General features: G+C 44.1%; 1 protein-coding gene across 1 annotated transcript in view; it reads right to left on the reverse strand.

Moving 5' to 3' along the window:
- The window catches only part of PTDSS1 (phosphatidylserine synthase 1), a 66484-nt gene that overhangs the window by 14955 nt on the left and 34934 nt on the right, over window positions 1-16595 (reverse strand). The window contains exons 5-9 of the mRNA XM_059901416.1: window positions 14191-14349; window positions 10439-10590; window positions 8288-8429; window positions 6244-6356; window positions 3151-3216 (exon numbers count right to left, since the gene is read on the reverse strand). Of these exons, the coding sequence (XP_059757399.1) occupies window positions 3151-3216; window positions 6244-6356; window positions 8288-8429; window positions 10439-10590; window positions 14191-14349 (632 nt within the window). The remainder of the gene's footprint in view (window positions 1-3150; window positions 3217-6243; window positions 6357-8287; window positions 8430-10438; window positions 10591-14190; window positions 14350-16595) is intronic.

Here is a 16595-nt window from a genome sequence, read left to right on the forward strand (position 1 = left end):
CCTCTGCACACTCCCTCCTCCTAGAAGGACCCTGTGCTTCACGTTGTGTCTACCCTTAAAAAATAAAAAGGAGCCTGGAAGAACAACGGCAGAATTACAAGAAGCTGCAGAGGGCAGAGGAGTGGAGGGGAAGCCAGCAACGGAAACTGAGACGCAGCAGAAAAGGAAGCGGAAAACCCACAGGGCAGCTGCTGTAGAAGGAAGAGAACAGTTTCAAGATGGCAGACACCGCGGAGAAGACAGGAGAGATGAGGGTGGAGAAGGACGTGCTGATGTGGAGCTGACCTTGGACAGGACAATCGGCACAGCAGCAGAGGCGGCAGCTTACTGTCATGGGTCACCAGTAGGGCTGGGATAACACGTGCCAGGAAGCTAGTGGGGTGAGGGGTGGTTCTGAGAGCAACTGGGCCCCAGGCACCGCTGACTCTGACCCAAGCCCTGGAGGCCCAGCAACTTTCCAGAGGAGGAAAAGTGACTGCTCATTCCGGTTACAGCCAAAGCTCGGATGCCTGCCTTCCAGGGCCAAGGGATCCAACAACTTTTCTTCATAAACCAGCCCAATTCTCTCCTTTGGAGGCACAGAAACTCAATTATAATTGGGGGGAGCTGAGTGGGGAGAAAGGCGAAGATAAAGATGGTGCACACCTGGGGAATCTGTCCACCTCGCCCTGGCCCTGACACACCTACGGAGCTGCAGGAACAAGAAGCTGAACTTTCCACACTCCTGTTTCTCCCCGGTGGGTTCCCACTTCCTGGCTGGATAGAGTCCTATCTTGGCTGGGCTCGGCACGGTTAAGTGTAATATAAAAGGCTGTAAAGTTCAGATCTACGGCACAACTGCAGGAGGCCACATTGCAAGTCTGTTCTTCCTTACATCAGCAGCTGTTAATGCCAACTTTCTGAGGGTGTAACGTTTACAGAGGAGGAAAGTGCCCTCTTGAGGAGAACACAATGTGGGGTGTGGGCATGGTGGGCAAGTAGCCTCAGGTGGCCCTGCTCACCTCCCCCCGCCCCACCGGCTCCCCAAAGGCAGAATACGACCGTCACTACACGGGCTCCTACTCTGTTCCCTCGCATCTCCACACCTCGATAGAGCCAAAGTCATTCCAAAGTTAGTGAAAAGAAAACTATAAAGCAGGGACTAGGTGTTAAAGGAAATCAGACATTTCAGCGGTTGTTGTTTGATAGAACACGAAAAAAAAGACAAAGCGAAGGCAACAGGGAAGCCTGGGGAAGGAAGGGGCAGAAGGTGGGAGGTGGTGGGCTCCAAGGGGCAAACACCAGAGAAGAGACTGGAGGCCGGGCCTCCTGTTTCACCGTCACGGGCTGATCGTGCTGACCGCCCAGAGGCAGCTCCTGCCCCTGTTCACGTGCCGGGCAGGTCTGCCCTGCTTGAGTTACGAAGAGGGACTTGCTATTTTTCAGCATGGCCCACTAGTTCTCAAGGTTCACTAACCTTGATATCACCATTCTGGGCGTCCTCGAGTCTCTATAATAAAGCATCCTAAGTTAGCCAACTGACCTCTGCATCTCAGATCATTTGCATTTTACTTTCTTTCACCACTTTTCAGCAAGGTGCAGCTTTCTGTAGTGGCGTTTGCCACCACTCTCTGGCCTTGCTCCTCTCGGCCATTTCTCCCTCCACGGGGATTATATTTTCAGACCGCCTGATTAGAAAAAAAACTTTGTTGTAACACTGCCTCTCTCTCTGATCCACCATCTCCTTTTCCTCAACAGGTAAGTAGACAGAGTTCTGTGGCAAATATACCCACTCTCCGTAGAGTAAGACCGTGGCAAGGACTTGTAAACGTGAAGAGAAAAATGCCCGTGGAAAAAGAGGCATGTGGTGGAAGAAGGAAATGCAGGAAAGATCCCCAGTCCTTGGACAAGACAGTAGGAAGGTAGCCCATCTTCCTCCTTCCTGTGACAGAAGTATATTAGAAATCTGGTAGATGTGTGAATTCTCTATCCCGCCAGATCAGTAATCAATGGAAATCCATCCTATCCATAGGATGGAAATCGAATCCATCCTATCACCCTTTAAGCTACTTTGTGTAGGAAAATCAGCTTACATCACAGAATTTATGAGAAACAGTGACAATGGCCCTTTGTCTTTTGGAAAGAAGGCGGTGGGAAACTTGCCTAGATCAAACTTCACTAACTCCCCAGAATCTGGAGTGAGAGCTCCAGAGACACACACACACACACACACACACACGCACGCACACACACGCACACACACACGCACGCACGCTTGGAAGGAATGACGACACTGCAACGTAAGCAGCAAGTATCTCTAAATAGTTGATGTCTTTGGATGATGTTTAGTTTCTTTTTTTACATTATCAATATGCATGTAATACAGGGGAGAAAAAGTTACTCTGTTTAAAAATCTGTTGGGGTTTTCATCAGATTTTCTTTATGCTGTCACACGCCATTTAGAACCTAGGTTAGGTCCTGAATGTAAGCTCCCTGAGGGACTGAACTTCACCTACAGGTGTGCTGGATGTCTCTGGAACTTCAGTGGCTAAATGGCATGGTGAGATGTTGATGGTATTGAAGCAGAAGAAGCACTTATCTGAGACACTGAAGAGTATCTCACATTTAATATTGGGGGTTAAACTGGATGACCTCTGCTTTCTTTCAAATCATTTAAATAATTGTAAATTCAGATACAGCATTTGTATTTGTAATGAGACAATAAATTGTCACCATGTGTTAGTTTTCTTTGGGACAATAAAATTAGACCCTGGTAGACAGCAAGCAGCCGCTTTGTGGGGTCTTTCTGGTGTGAAACTAACGTAAAATGTGGTTAAGCCCATCACGATATGTTGTCCCAAACTCACCATCAATCTCACAGGGAATTCAAATAACTCATTTTCTAATTTATTTCAAGAAACAAGGTCTCCAAGTTCTACATGGGAATTATCTTTTGATTTCCTAATATTTTTTAAAAAAACAGTTTCTACATCCCCTTTGTGTAACTTGCCAATTAACTCTTCTAAATTTAAATCAGAAAAGGAATGTTAAAAATGAAAGACACACAAAAACAAAACTGCGCTGAAAGGCACTTAATGTAGGGTTAAGAAATAACCCAAGAAATTCAGAGGCTAAAGTGGTTTTATATGTCCACGATAAAAGATTACTCACCCAAACACCCAGCACTGTGTTCCCACACGCTTGCACTGTGTGTCGGTGAGGTAAGCATAGTACTGTCTGAAAGAACAAAGGTGGAATTCACTGAGAGCTTCTGGAAGACCAGCAAGTCAATATAGAATTAAATCACTTTGACAGGGTGAGTATAAAAAATGTCTGCCTTGTTCCACATACTTGAGCTGCCTGGTCTAGTTCTATTTAAGGGAATAGGAAGCCGGTGCCTGTTGAAACCTTCCTGTAAGAGGCTAAGAATTTGGATTGGGCTGAAGGGGGATGGTTTAAAGAGCCAGATTATTGGCAGAGGCGGTCTTGATTCAGACACAGACTCCCACAGCCTTGAGCCAAAGCCACCCCAGGTGGGGTGCCTCAGTCTCTCTCCATGGAGGTGATTCCAGAAGGTCTCCGGTATGGTCACTATCCCCTCTGGCTCTTTCCAGGATAAAGGTTGCTGATCGTAACCAGGCGATAAATATATACATTTGTGGCTCTCAGAAACTGGAATGGGACTGTAGCTGCGCCTCACTGTCACTGAGGCTGATAACTTTGAATGTTACTGACATGATCAGCAAAGAGGCGATGACACGGAGTTGAGAGGCTTCGTGCAGCAGTCACACAATAGAAATACAGTATGAGCCTCAAATGCAATTTAAAGTTTTCTAATAACTGTGTTAAAAAAGTAAAAAGTATAACTGATTCACTTTGTTATAAAGCAGAAACTAACACACCATTGTAAAGCAATTATACTTAACCGTGTTAAAAAAGTAAAAAGTATAACTGATTCACTTTGTTATAAAGCAGAAACTAACACACCATTGTAAAGCAATTATACTTAACCGTGTTAAAAAAGTAAAAAGTATAACTGATTCACTTTGTTATAAAGCAGAAACTAACACACCATTGTAAAGCAATTATACTCCAATAAAGATGTTAAAAAAAAAAAAAGTAAAAAAGGAACAGATGAAATTCATTTTAATAATTTATTTATATATAATCCAATATATTGAAAACATTATAAAGAAGCATTTTATGCTGTGTTTGCACTAAGCCTTCAAGGTCCAGTGTGTGTTCTACACGTACAGCACATTTCGGGGTGACTGGCCACACTCCCAGTGCTCAGTAGCCACACGTGGGAGAGGCTGCCTGTGGGACAGTGCAGGCTTAGAGTCTCATTACTGCCCCTGAAACTTAACCCATCATCTTCTGGAGGGGGGTGTGGAGGTGGGTCACAGACTCCTTTGAGAGTTTGATGAAAGCTATGATAAAGGCACATAAAACATGCACACAGAATTTTGCATTAAACTTCGGGGGGTTCACGGATGCCTGAAGCTCATCCATAAACTATTGCCTCTGTACCCCAAAGTGAAGAATTGTAACTATAAAGAATTCAGGTTTTCCTCTAACTTCCCATTTTCATTACCTAATTTGCTTTTGCCAGTTCAGCTACTTTACTAATTGTGTCCATGTCCTATACTGCACGTTATATTATTAGATTAAAAGAATGTTCACTCAAATATCTTCTCAAAGCAGAGTCATGTGAAAGTCTAAAAAGGAAGAAAACGGAGATCTGGTATGTATGTATGATTTATACTGAAGCCTATGAGCTTTTTCTCCTTTTTAGGGCCTGGCATTTCCTAATTGGGACCTAAAACCCATCAGAGTACTTCCATCTTTCCAAGAAGCTTGTCAAACCATCTCCTTACATATGAATAGCCTCAAGTGGTGTAGGAACACAGAAAGTGGCTAAGTTCTAAATAAAAAAGAATTGTGTGGAAACCCATAGGGTTTGGCAAAAATTTTAAGGAGCTCTCGAAAAGTCTGAACACTGGATTTTTAGTCTCTGGTCTAATCTCTAGTTTTTGTTGTGAAATGTTTAACAATATTGAAATTTTCATGATAAATCACATGTGGTTTGCTGTTCTGTTTTATAGGACATTTCTTTCCCCGCTTATTGACTTTGTTGATTGCTCCTAATTTTATGAAGAAACTGCTGCTAATCTTTCCTGAAAATAACTGGAAGCCTCAAATTAAATCAAATTTTAAATACAGTAGGGAGGTTCCAACCCACCAAAGGAAAATTGCATTCCTGAGATAACTACTTCGACGGACCACTGGTCTATAAAGTGACAAAAGGCTGCGGTTTACCAGCTGTTACTTTCCTGTTTATATATATATAATAAATATATTTGTAATAACGAATGAGGACAAGAAAAGGTGCTAGCTGGGGGTGAGAGCTATGTCTGACCAAGGAAAACAACCACTCTCCCTGGCAAGTGAGACCTTCTACTTGTGGAGTTCACAAGTCCATTACAAGTAATGAATTAAGTTATCCTACAGCTTCTAAAGAGCAAACCCTTTTATCTGCTTGGTTTGTATTTATATCAGCTGTGCAGAGATCTTGGGTGTTTCTGCTGATCAATGCCGGTCCTCCATACTAGATATAAAACCCCAATACCATTTCCAAATAGGAACAATGAAACAAATGCAAGTGTTTCGCTTTGAAGTCCACTGGGATCGGTCCACGTCGGGGACAGTCTCTGAGCACTGCCACATCTCTAAGGCCCTACCTGAGTCATGAATCCAGGAGAAGGATGGCAATGAACACCCATCCTTGTCCCTGTTGTCCTGGAGGACCACAGGAAGGACATTTTTAAAAGGAAATTAACTTAACTGGCTCTAAAAGAACTAATAAAGTCTCATTCTAAAAATAACATAATTTATTACTTCAATCCACCATAAAAACGGTTGTTATTTTTCAATAATCTCAGGAAGAAAACCTCAGCATTTCTGTTACTCATTTTGTTTTAAGTAGGATGGTATGGGGGGAAAAAGAACAGCAGTGAAGATCGTAAAGGGGTTTGAAAATAATGGTGTGGTGCTGGTCTTCATGTTACTGAGGTCTGAGAGGCAAAACGTTTTCTTCATATTCTGGATGTATAAGTCTTTTTTTTTTTTCCCCCTGGATGTATAATTCTTCAGAATGACATTTTCATGGAAAATCTGCTAGTTTACGTGACTTCGCTTATGTTACATAGGAGAATACAAAGCAGGTAAACATGCCAATTGACGGTCAGGCTAACACAGAATTACCTCACTGTGGGAGCCGTGATGCCACCAATAAAGAGAATTCTACACCAACTTAACGGATGACCGGCTTGGAACACAAAGATATGTTTCAGGAAGAAGGTATTCAACTCAGTCAGCTGCAAAAGAAGGAGGTGTGAGTCAACGTGGTGCTTCGTGCTAAGTCATGAACATCTATTCCTTCAATGGACATTCTACAGCTAAAAATAACTGGTATGTTCAAAGCATTTCCAGAAAAGATACTGGGTCTCTAAGGGTTGCTGTTTAAGCCCGGTAACAACCAGTATAACACAGGCACCAACCAAGCAGGGGTCCAGGGGAGGTGCTGTTTGTTGAGAGGGGCACAGGGGGCTTCAGCCATCTGTTGTGTTGCCAGATTCATGTGACTGTCACCTGGCTCACGTGTGTGAGCTGCTGGGACAGTCGGGAGAGAGATGCTTTAAGAGCAAAATGATGAAAACAAATCTGTGCCATGGAACACCTCCGCAGCCCGACAGAAATGAGGCCAGGTTGAAAAGTCTGACAGCAGCAAAGGAGGCTCTTCAATAACCAAAAGAAGCTTGAGGCGCGTGTGCGTGACTGAGAGATGACTGTGGACTCGGTCAGCTCATGCCAGGGACCGAGCAGACCCTCAACCGAAGGCAGCTCTTAAAAGTGGGCGTGGGGTTGGTCCAGGCTTCACCTGGCAGTGGGATTGCTCCCTGAGGGCGGCGCCCAGTACCGCTCATCCCATGACCCGTCCTGGCAGCACAAAAGAGATGGCCACCAGGAAATCTGTGCTCAATGCCCACAGGCCACTGCATTTCCCCTCCAGATTAAGCAAGGGGCAGAGATTAGGAAAGGTCACTGCTTTAAGGGCACATCACGGGGACCAGCAGGTTCATTTCAGTGACATAAAATGTGCGTCTTTCCCCACAGGGCTGAGTTTAAGGATATAAAATAAAAACGGTTCACTCCTCACCACATAAGGAAAGCTGATCACTGCACAATGCTCACGATCAAGGGGAAAGTGGGCCCAGTGGAATTCTGCCGTTCTAGGAGCACATTCCGCTCTCTCTCCTGGGCAAATCCAAATTCCTCCTAGGTCCTCGCAATAAAAGAAAACCTCTACCTTCCCTGGCATTGCCCCATAAGATAAAACTTAATCGTACTCCATTTACATACACACTGACTTCCCCAAACCATGGTGACTATATAACTATTCACAAACACTTCTGTAGCCATAAACTCCATTTATTGACATGGGCATTATTATTCTCCCTCTGTGGACAAGGACCGTCTATCTTTAAAGCGACACACGCCCATTTTCTCCTTAGGAGTATTTTGTGCATATGTGTTCAAAATATGTCTGATGATTCTGAAAGACCCTTCAGGTGAAAGCTGGTTTCCCTCAGCTAGTCTCCCAAAGTTGTGAAACAATTAACCTGGGGGCAGGAGGGACAGTAAAAAAGGCTGCCTCTGGAAAACAGAGTCGTTGGGTAATCCCTTTCCAAGACCCCTGGCTGTCTGAATCGCTTCAGTCTGCTTGGAGCGAGAGCCACTCTCCACCGCCAACACCACTCTGGAGGACCCAGGTCCCCAAAGGGCTCCAGTCCCCACAGGTAGCAGAGGGCTTCTGTATTTAGCGTTCTACAAATTACCCAAAGTGGTAACAGCTGAGGCACAATTTTAAAACTCAAATACTGAATTTGGACTGCAAGAAAAAGCCTTACGTTTGTTGCTGTGGTCCTGAAAACGATCATTCGAGAAATTAATCCAATGCCTAACTCACTGGGTGATAGATGCCGAGCACAAAGTTTTTACAGGGAATTTTAATCTGTTTCCAATTTGTAATTCAAAGATCCATATTTTAAAATGTCTTCACGACGAAGCAAGACCTTAGGCGTAACAGCATCTCTTTAATTATTCTCTATGTCAGCTGCAGAATATTACATCTTCCAAAGCATCGAGCTGATAAGTAATGTCAACGAGCATGAACCCTAAATTCCTGGATGGTTTTTATTCTGTTTTTGTTTTTTTTTCCCCTACTTTTGAGCATTTGAAGAAATACCTGCCAGATGATCATGAAAAGGTATATTCCAGCCACTCTCTGAAATGAAGATTTGGGGTCAAACCACCGGACGTAGGTCCAGCTAGCAGGAGTGAACTGGAGCACGGCTCTTTTGATTTTGCCAGTGGTGGTGTGGATATCCCTGTGAGAAGAAAACAGCTCCGGTGAAAATCCAGAGAGATAGGAGGGGGAAGAAACAAAAAAGCAAAAGACTGTAAAAAATGCATTGACTCTCTTACAACCAATGCTCAAAACAGAAAGATTCCTTTCTATTTGAACGTCTCTCCAACAGCGGCCTCTACTTATAGGTGATGCGCTGAGAGAGGCACGCCAGGTGGGGAGCATCAGTGGACTGGCCACGCCAGCACAGGCCACCGTTTGTGAACTGGAGACAAAAGAAGCTGAGGTACATTAAAGACAGCCACCTGGAACTAGGCCAGGAAGGACACGACTCCCACCCATGCCCCCGCCCCCGGGGCGCCCTGATAAAACAGAGAACATGCTGCATATGTGAGGTGACCCGCAGCATTTCCTCACTCTACAGCTTCCTCAATTAAGTGAACAGTTTGGAGTGACGGTGATTTTTAACCTTTCTTAGTTTCAATCCTAGAGATCACTCAGTTTCATATTCCTGTGATAGAAACAAATAGTCCCACGGTTCACAAATGAGAACATTGAGGCTCCGAGAAAGGGAATGGCTGACGCCGGCTCACTTTGTAAACCTCAGAGCTGGGGGTAGATTCTGGTCCTCTTGTGCTAGACCAGGAGAGCCGAAATCCAAGGTCATAGTATTTAATAAACGGTAAAGATTTTTTTTAATTCAACAAAGATGTATATCGAGGACCTTTAGGTCGTAGACACCATTTTAAAGTGCTGACGGCATAAGGATAAACAGGCCAGGCTTTTTATTCTTGGGGAGGGAGGCGGGGGATGGGAAGGGGGAGTAGAAGGAAACCAGGTTTGTTCCTTCACTCACTCACCCACCCATCAACAAGCATGCAGTGAGAAAATCTCCCAGCAAGAAGATTTGAGGCACAAGGCCAACAAAGAAACAGACTATCCAAAAATAAACAAGAATGATGAAGAATCTGTATATAAAAAATGGTGAAACGTCACGGAAAGAGGTAGAGGAAGAAGGGAATAAACAGAGATACAGCGTGATGGAGAACTGGAATACTTAATGTAGTGAAAAGGTTAATCCAACCTGATCTATATACATTCATATGTTTAATGTAACTTAAGACCAACAGGACTTTTTTGTTCATTAGTTGCGCTTACGTCTTGGGAACTTGACAGGATGATTCTCAAGTTGAATTTGAAGCATAAATGTATGAAAATAGGGAAGCATTATGGAGTGTTTAAGGACCCAGACAGCCTGATGTAAATTCAGACTCTATTGCTTGCTTGCTGGGTGTCCTCGGGCAAATTACTAAACTGAAGCCTCAGTACCTTCAACCCTAAAGTGAAGAGAATGGCAGTGTCTATCCCTAGGATTGATGTAAGGCTCAAATGAGATACTGCATATGAAGCTTGCTTGGAGCAAAACCCAGCACTGCTACAGATTTTGTTACAGTATATACTGTATGAAATATATCAGAAAGTGTCCTTTCAAGTCAGGGGCCAAAGAAAGGATTATTCATGAAAGGGATGGGGAAAACTGGTTAATCAAATACAATAACGTTGTGAAATCTCCCCCTTATACCACATAACAAAATAAATTTGAGATAGAATAAATAAGTGACTTATAATTGCCAAGCCTATGGACTTTGTCCTAAGGCCCATGAGAAACCACCACAGGGAAATGACATGATGGATGTGACATTCCTAAGAAGATCATTCAAGCAATGGTGGCAGAAGGCTTAGAGGGGTTAACCTGGGGATGAGGGACTAATCAATCCAGCCATGGGAGTCTGAATTCAGGCTGAGGCATATGGATAAAAAGGAGGGGATGGATTTGAGAAACTCGTAAATGATTTAGCATTTTCTGGATCAATGCCTGAAACTGGGTTTATAATCATTTTTTGAGTTCCAGTTACTAATGCATAATTTATTCCTTATCATCAGAGAACGTACTCATGTTGCGTGCTACTGAGGCAGTTAAATCTACATTGTGAGAAACCGTGACTCAGGGCCCGGAGGAAGATGACTCACTTGAAGCTTGCCCAGTGGTAAGTCCTCATCTCTAAAAACCGGCAGACGACCATGCCCAGCCAGATGCCACCACCGTTGCACAGCAGGATGTCCAGAATGACTTGGTCCCACCAGCACTCGGCGAAATTGGGCAGAAGGTGCATGAAGAAAAGCTGAGAAACACAAGCGATGACGAAAAAACAAACGTGAAAAAAACAAACCCGGGGTCCCACGCAGAAAGATAACTTTCCTTTTAATAGTACATTCTCTTAGCAAAACGTGTTGACATTTTAGGTTTTCCTGATGTATTAAAAAAAAAAATAAAACCGAGGTCTGTAATCAGGTTCTTGTTTATTTTGTGGATGGTTTGCAAATACTGCTACTCCAAACAGCTCCCCTTTTTTCTGGACACAGGGCTTTAAAGAAATGATGACCCATCTTGAAAAATACTACCAGTAAATTACCTTGGCTAATGACAACATGACATGGACCCAGAAGAGAGAAGAGAGCAAGATGTTCCTAACTGCCTACAGAGCACTGGCAGAATCCTCAAAATTAGCAGCTTGAGAATTTAAGCTGTGTATTCTAGAAACGGTCTATAGATAGTTGGGAAAAACAGTAAGTAAGCGGTAAATTAGCTTAATAGGAAATCTCACACTAAGTGATTTGCAGCGATAATCTTTTATTAAGTGCCTATGATGTACAAGGTGGTGAGATAAAATGGATCAAGGTTCTTGATCTTAAGGGCAGAGGCCAGACGCTTATTCAGAACACAAAATCAGGTATGCTGTGGCAAGTGTTACAATGGTGCCATAAATCGAAACAGCAGGGACGCTAAGAGATTCATTCTGGTAGATAGCAATGGCGGTAGACTTCTGGAAGGAAGACAGGGTAGAGTGGGATCATTAAGGACAGGAATGACTGATTTCAAGAGATGGAGACGAAGGTGAGGACATTCCAGAAAAAGGGCACGGTGAGATCAAGGGTGGAACAGAAGTCTTTTACGGAAAGAGTTTTGTCCAAAACATAGGACCCATCGGCTGTATCGAGCAGCATGGCGTGCTGTGTGAAGGCCCGCTTTAAGAAGGTCTGAAATTACAAAGACAACGCCTGACGGTTCTCTGGAAAGAGGCAACCCCATGATTATAAACCTCTGAAGTAATATAATAAATGCTACCAGTTAAAACTGTTCACGAAAGCATTTCATAGATTGTAAAAGAATACAAATATTGTATGAGGAGTTTGCCTTCCTGATATGCCTGCTTCCGAGGAGATACCGAACAGCTCCCGCATGTGACAGCGAGGGGCTGTGTGCTGACCCCCAGCGGGCCACGTACCACCCGGGACTGCATTCCCAGGTCCAGGCCATGACATGGAGCATTAACTCACACGGGGCAGAGAGAAACCTCTGCAGAAGCCAACGACAGGCTTGCTGAAATAATACGGGGTAGGGGAGGTGGAGGACATACGTCCACCCGAGGAGCCTTTCTGGAAAGTACTGGATTCGGGGGTGAGACAGCCCAGAGAGAGCGGAGTCGGGGAGCTGGAAGGAACCACATTTGTTCACTCCCTAGGGATCTGGGAGCGTCTGCCTGTACGTATGAGACAGAGTGCTGGGGTCTGGGACCGGGCAGACATGGGCCCTGCCCTCTTGAGGCATAACGTTTAGCAGAAAAGGAAACATCTATCAAGTATTTAACCTATGCTGAGTGTTTCAGAGGAGAAGAGCCAGGTGTACAAACATGAGCCCAGCCAGTGCAGAGACAGGGCAGAGAGGGAGGAACTCAGAGGAAGGCTCCGTGGGAGGAAAGGACGCAGCATCTTTGAAGCGAAGAATGCAAAGCTGGCTGGAGCAGAGGGCAGGTGAGAGGGTTCAAGGAGGCTGGGGGGGTGGGCTGGGCCAGCTAACACCAGGCCTCAGGGGCTGGTTCAGAGGCCACCTGGATTTTGTCTTAAGAGCAATGGACCAACAGGGAAGAGTTTTTAGTAGAAGGATGTGATCGGGCTGAGGGGTGAAAGGTTCACTTTGGCAAAAGACAGTGTGCAGGGAGGAGATGGGAAATTCAGATGAGAGAGGAGAGCGGAGCAGAGGGGTGAACTGGAGAGGTGTTGAGAAAAGAGTCACCAGGACTTGGGGACGACAGGATGCTGAGGAGCAGGAAAGGGAGGCGCAAGAGGCCCAGTGGGGGGCGGGGGGGGGCGGGCAGGGGAGGAAGCAAGGGAGGCTGCGGAAGGCCAAGTGCCCTGCACAGGTCACACGGCGGTGAGGTCCTGAAGATGCCTGCAAGTTAGAGGGAGCCCGTGGTACGAGGGCAGGAGCACGGGCCGCGTTCCCCATCAAGCACCTCTGGATCCACTCCTGGCTCTGAGCTCTGGTTCCCATCGGTACACTGGGAATACACACTGCCCTTCTGGGTTATGGTGAAGGTTCAGGATGATATATGAACAGTGCTGGGTACTGTTGTGGGTTGAATCGTTCCCCCTCAAAATCCATACGTTGGAAGTCCTAAGCTCTGGGACCTTATAATGTGAGCTTATTTGGAAATGCAGTCACTGCAGATGTAATAGTTGAGAAGGGGTTGTACTGGAGGAGGTCGGCCCCTAATCCAACATGACTGGTGTCCTTATGAAAAGAATGCCATGTGAACGCATGCAGGCAGAAGGCCACATGAAGATGGAGGCGGAGATTGGGGTGATCTATAAGCCAAGGAACACCAAAGATGACCAGCAAACCATGAGCAGAGGCCTAAGAGAGGCTTGGGACAGGTTCTGAAGGAACCAACCCTGCCCACACCCTGAACTCGGGCTTCAGGGCCATGAGAGGAACATTAATAGAAGCGAATATCTAACTGGCATGTTTTGCTAAAAGTTAGGGTCACGACAATGACTGGTATCAAGAAATAACTGGCCAAATTTTGTTCCCTGGGAATGATTAAGAATAACATAATAACTGAACAATAAATGAATTAGTTCCCAAAATATCATTTCGGTAATAGTTTTTCAAGAATATATCTCTGGGCTTCCCTGGTGGCGCAGTGGTTGAGAATCCGCCTGCCAATGCAGGGGACATGGGTTCGAGCCCTGGTCTGGGAAGATCCCACATGCCGCGGAGCAACTAGGCCCGTGAGCCACAATTACTGAGCCTGCACATCTGGAGCCTGTGCTCCGCAACAAGAGAGGCCGCGATAATGAGAGGCCCGCACACCGCAATGAAGAGTGGCCCCCACTTGCCACAACTAGAGAAAGCCCTCGCACAGAAACGAAGACCCAACACAGCCATAAAAAAAAAAAAAAAAAAAAAAAGAATATATCTCTTTCATTCATTGAATGAGACAAACTTTTGATGACCGTGGTATTTGAGCTATACTGGGAATCCATTTTTAGGTGACAAAATGTCCTGGATGGCCTCATAATTCCTAAACACCACAATTCTATTTAACTGGAAACTAGTTAGTGGGTAAACTACCTATTAACTTCTTAGCAGATGTCCTCATTGCCACTGAATTATCTTGCTTAGGATTTTAACTTCATTCTTTAGCTTGAGTCCATTCATTTCTCTTTAAGACTTGTGAGACAAAGCAGACCTTAAGTTGACAAGGAGTTTCTCAGTTTGTTTGACAAAGGTATAAAATATCCCTTGGGGATGTAAATAGTTTTGTACCACAGGAGCTGCAGAATGGATTACTTGACTCTTAACTGATGGACTATCTTCTTCCTGCATATAAACTGTCCACACTGTAGCATCTAGATAGCAGCCCACACCCCCTTCTTACCTCAGTCAGCTCCCAGGTAATACTGATTGTCCAGCAGAGACCATAACTACGGATCAGCAAGGCCTTCATAGCCCAGCCCCAGAAATGTCCAAAGGCAAATATATCAAAATGGCTGATAATCCTCTCCCAGGTGATAACATGGCAGTTCACAGCATACTCCTGTTTAAAATAAAAAGGAAATAATTAGTAATACTCTAGAAATCAACTTGTTTCCAGGATTGGACAATAAAATGAAAAGAACTGATATGATCTTGATAATTAACATATGTCCTGCCCAATAAAAAGTTTTGGTAACTGAAAATGCTTGAGGAAAAATGGACAGCATTAGAGTTTATACACCAGAATTGCTTTGCTCTGAATTGCAAAAGCTTGGTTAAAGTGGGAAGCAAAACCATTTTACAAAGCCTTAACTCATCTTAAAGAAGTGGTATCGGGACTTCCTGGTGGCGCAGTGGTTAAGGATCCACCTGCCAATGCAGGGGACACGGGTTCGAGCCCTGGTCCGGGAAGATCCTACATGCCGCGGAGCAACTAAGCCTATGCACCACAACTACTGAGTCTGCGAGCCACAACTACTGAGCCTGCATGCCACAACTACTGAGCCCATGTGCCTAGAGCCTGTGCTCCGCAACAAGAGAAGCCACTGCAACAAAGAGTAGCCCCCGCTTGCCACAACTAGAGAAAGCCCGTGCGCAGCAACGAAGACTTGACGTGGCCAAAAATTTTTTTAAAAAAAGATAAATGAATAAATAAATTTATAAAAAAAAAAGAAGTGGTATCATATAGCCCATGTCACTTGCCCATAGGGCAACTGTGTTAAAGCCATTAACAAAAACATAAATAGAATCCCAACAAATAAAGAATAAATAGAAACCCAACAGGTTCAGAAATTTTAAAACGTATCTCTAAATATCATGGAGTAAAAAAGAAATCATAATAGGAATTTAAAATATATTCAGTATTAAATGATAATGAAAACATTACACATCAAAATGATGAGATGCAGTTAAACAGAAGTTAGAGGAAAATATAAAGCCTTAAATGTTTTTATTAGGAAAGAAGAAAAGCTGAAACATCCAACTTCAGAAATTAGAAGAAAACAGGATTACTCCTCCACCCAAAAATGTATCAAATATTACATAATTTAAATATTAAAACATTATAAAGCTTTTAAGAATTTAGGTTCCACTTCTAATCTTTTTGTTTTTAATATATTTTAAAGTAATTTTAAATCAACTTCCTTATATTTCTGTGTTTATTATGAAGTAATTATCATATGACAACATTTCTCGGGAAGCTCTACATTTCACATTCTTTTTTCCCCAAATTAACCTGATAGGAAGGAGTAAGATTTCAGCCAGCTGACAGAATTCCTATAAAGTATAATATTTTCAAATTTTAGAAGCAATACTTTCTGAGGGAGCCAAAAGAGCACCATGGTGCCCCTCTGTCTCTTCTGAAACCCACTGCATCAGACTTCTGGAGCCTTTCTCAGACCTAATCCATTTTAATTTGCAAAGCTGAAAGGACATTTTTAAAAATTGTATTTTTTTGAGAAACATTCTGATGTGGTATTATGATGTGTAAGTGGGAAATCTAGAGAAAAGAGGAAAAAATCAATAGGGGTGAGTCAAGATAAGGCTTAAAAAAAACCAAACTGCACTGCAAGGAGATGAAAGTTCTCTTTCCAGGCTCTGGAGCACGTGCCCGTCACACGAATCACAGACGGACAGAGAGAAACACCCTTGGGCTGAAGCAGTAACATGTTAGGTTAAGGAGAGCTTAAAGGTTAAGGAGAGCTTAAGGCCCCATCAACCCCAAATTCCTCACCCACCCTATCCTCTTATTTACTCCAGAGTGGGCTGCTTAGGGTTAGATAAGAAAGGGCTAAGTTCTGTTTTCAGAAATCTGTTCTTAAGGGGATCATGGGTTGAAGACCACTTTGGAGGCCTTTCTACTACTCTCTATGAGAATATTTATGTGTTCAACAAATGTAAAGGCACTTTGAAAACCATAAAGAGCCAAATGTGTCTACTGGCATATAATTATTATGAACAAATCTGCCAATAATCACATCTGGAAGATCCCGAGACCCTGGTGCTGGGAGGGATGCAGGACACCGCGGTCTAATGCAGATGGGGAGTGGCACACGCAGGCACGAACCCCTGGAAGCGGGAGGACAAGGCATGAAATGAGGACACAGAGGTGGGGAAGCCAAGTCTGGGGAGGTGGAAGTAAGCAGTAGGTAAGGACAGATTCTGCCCACCTCCCAACTGGTGGCTCGCTGATCTGGGTTGCTCCACCCTCTCCCTTGCTTGCCCAACACTTAACCAAACACCAAGTCCTATTCATTGTACCTCCCCAAGTGTTTTTTCCTCCGTCTGTCTCACCACCACTGTTATTTC

The sequence above is a fragment of the Balaenoptera ricei genome, chromosome 17 (genome assembly GCF_028023285.1).
Source record: "Balaenoptera ricei isolate mBalRic1 chromosome 17, mBalRic1.hap2, whole genome shotgun sequence".
Lineage (NCBI taxonomy): Eukaryota > Metazoa > Chordata > Mammalia > Artiodactyla > Balaenopteridae > Balaenoptera > Balaenoptera ricei.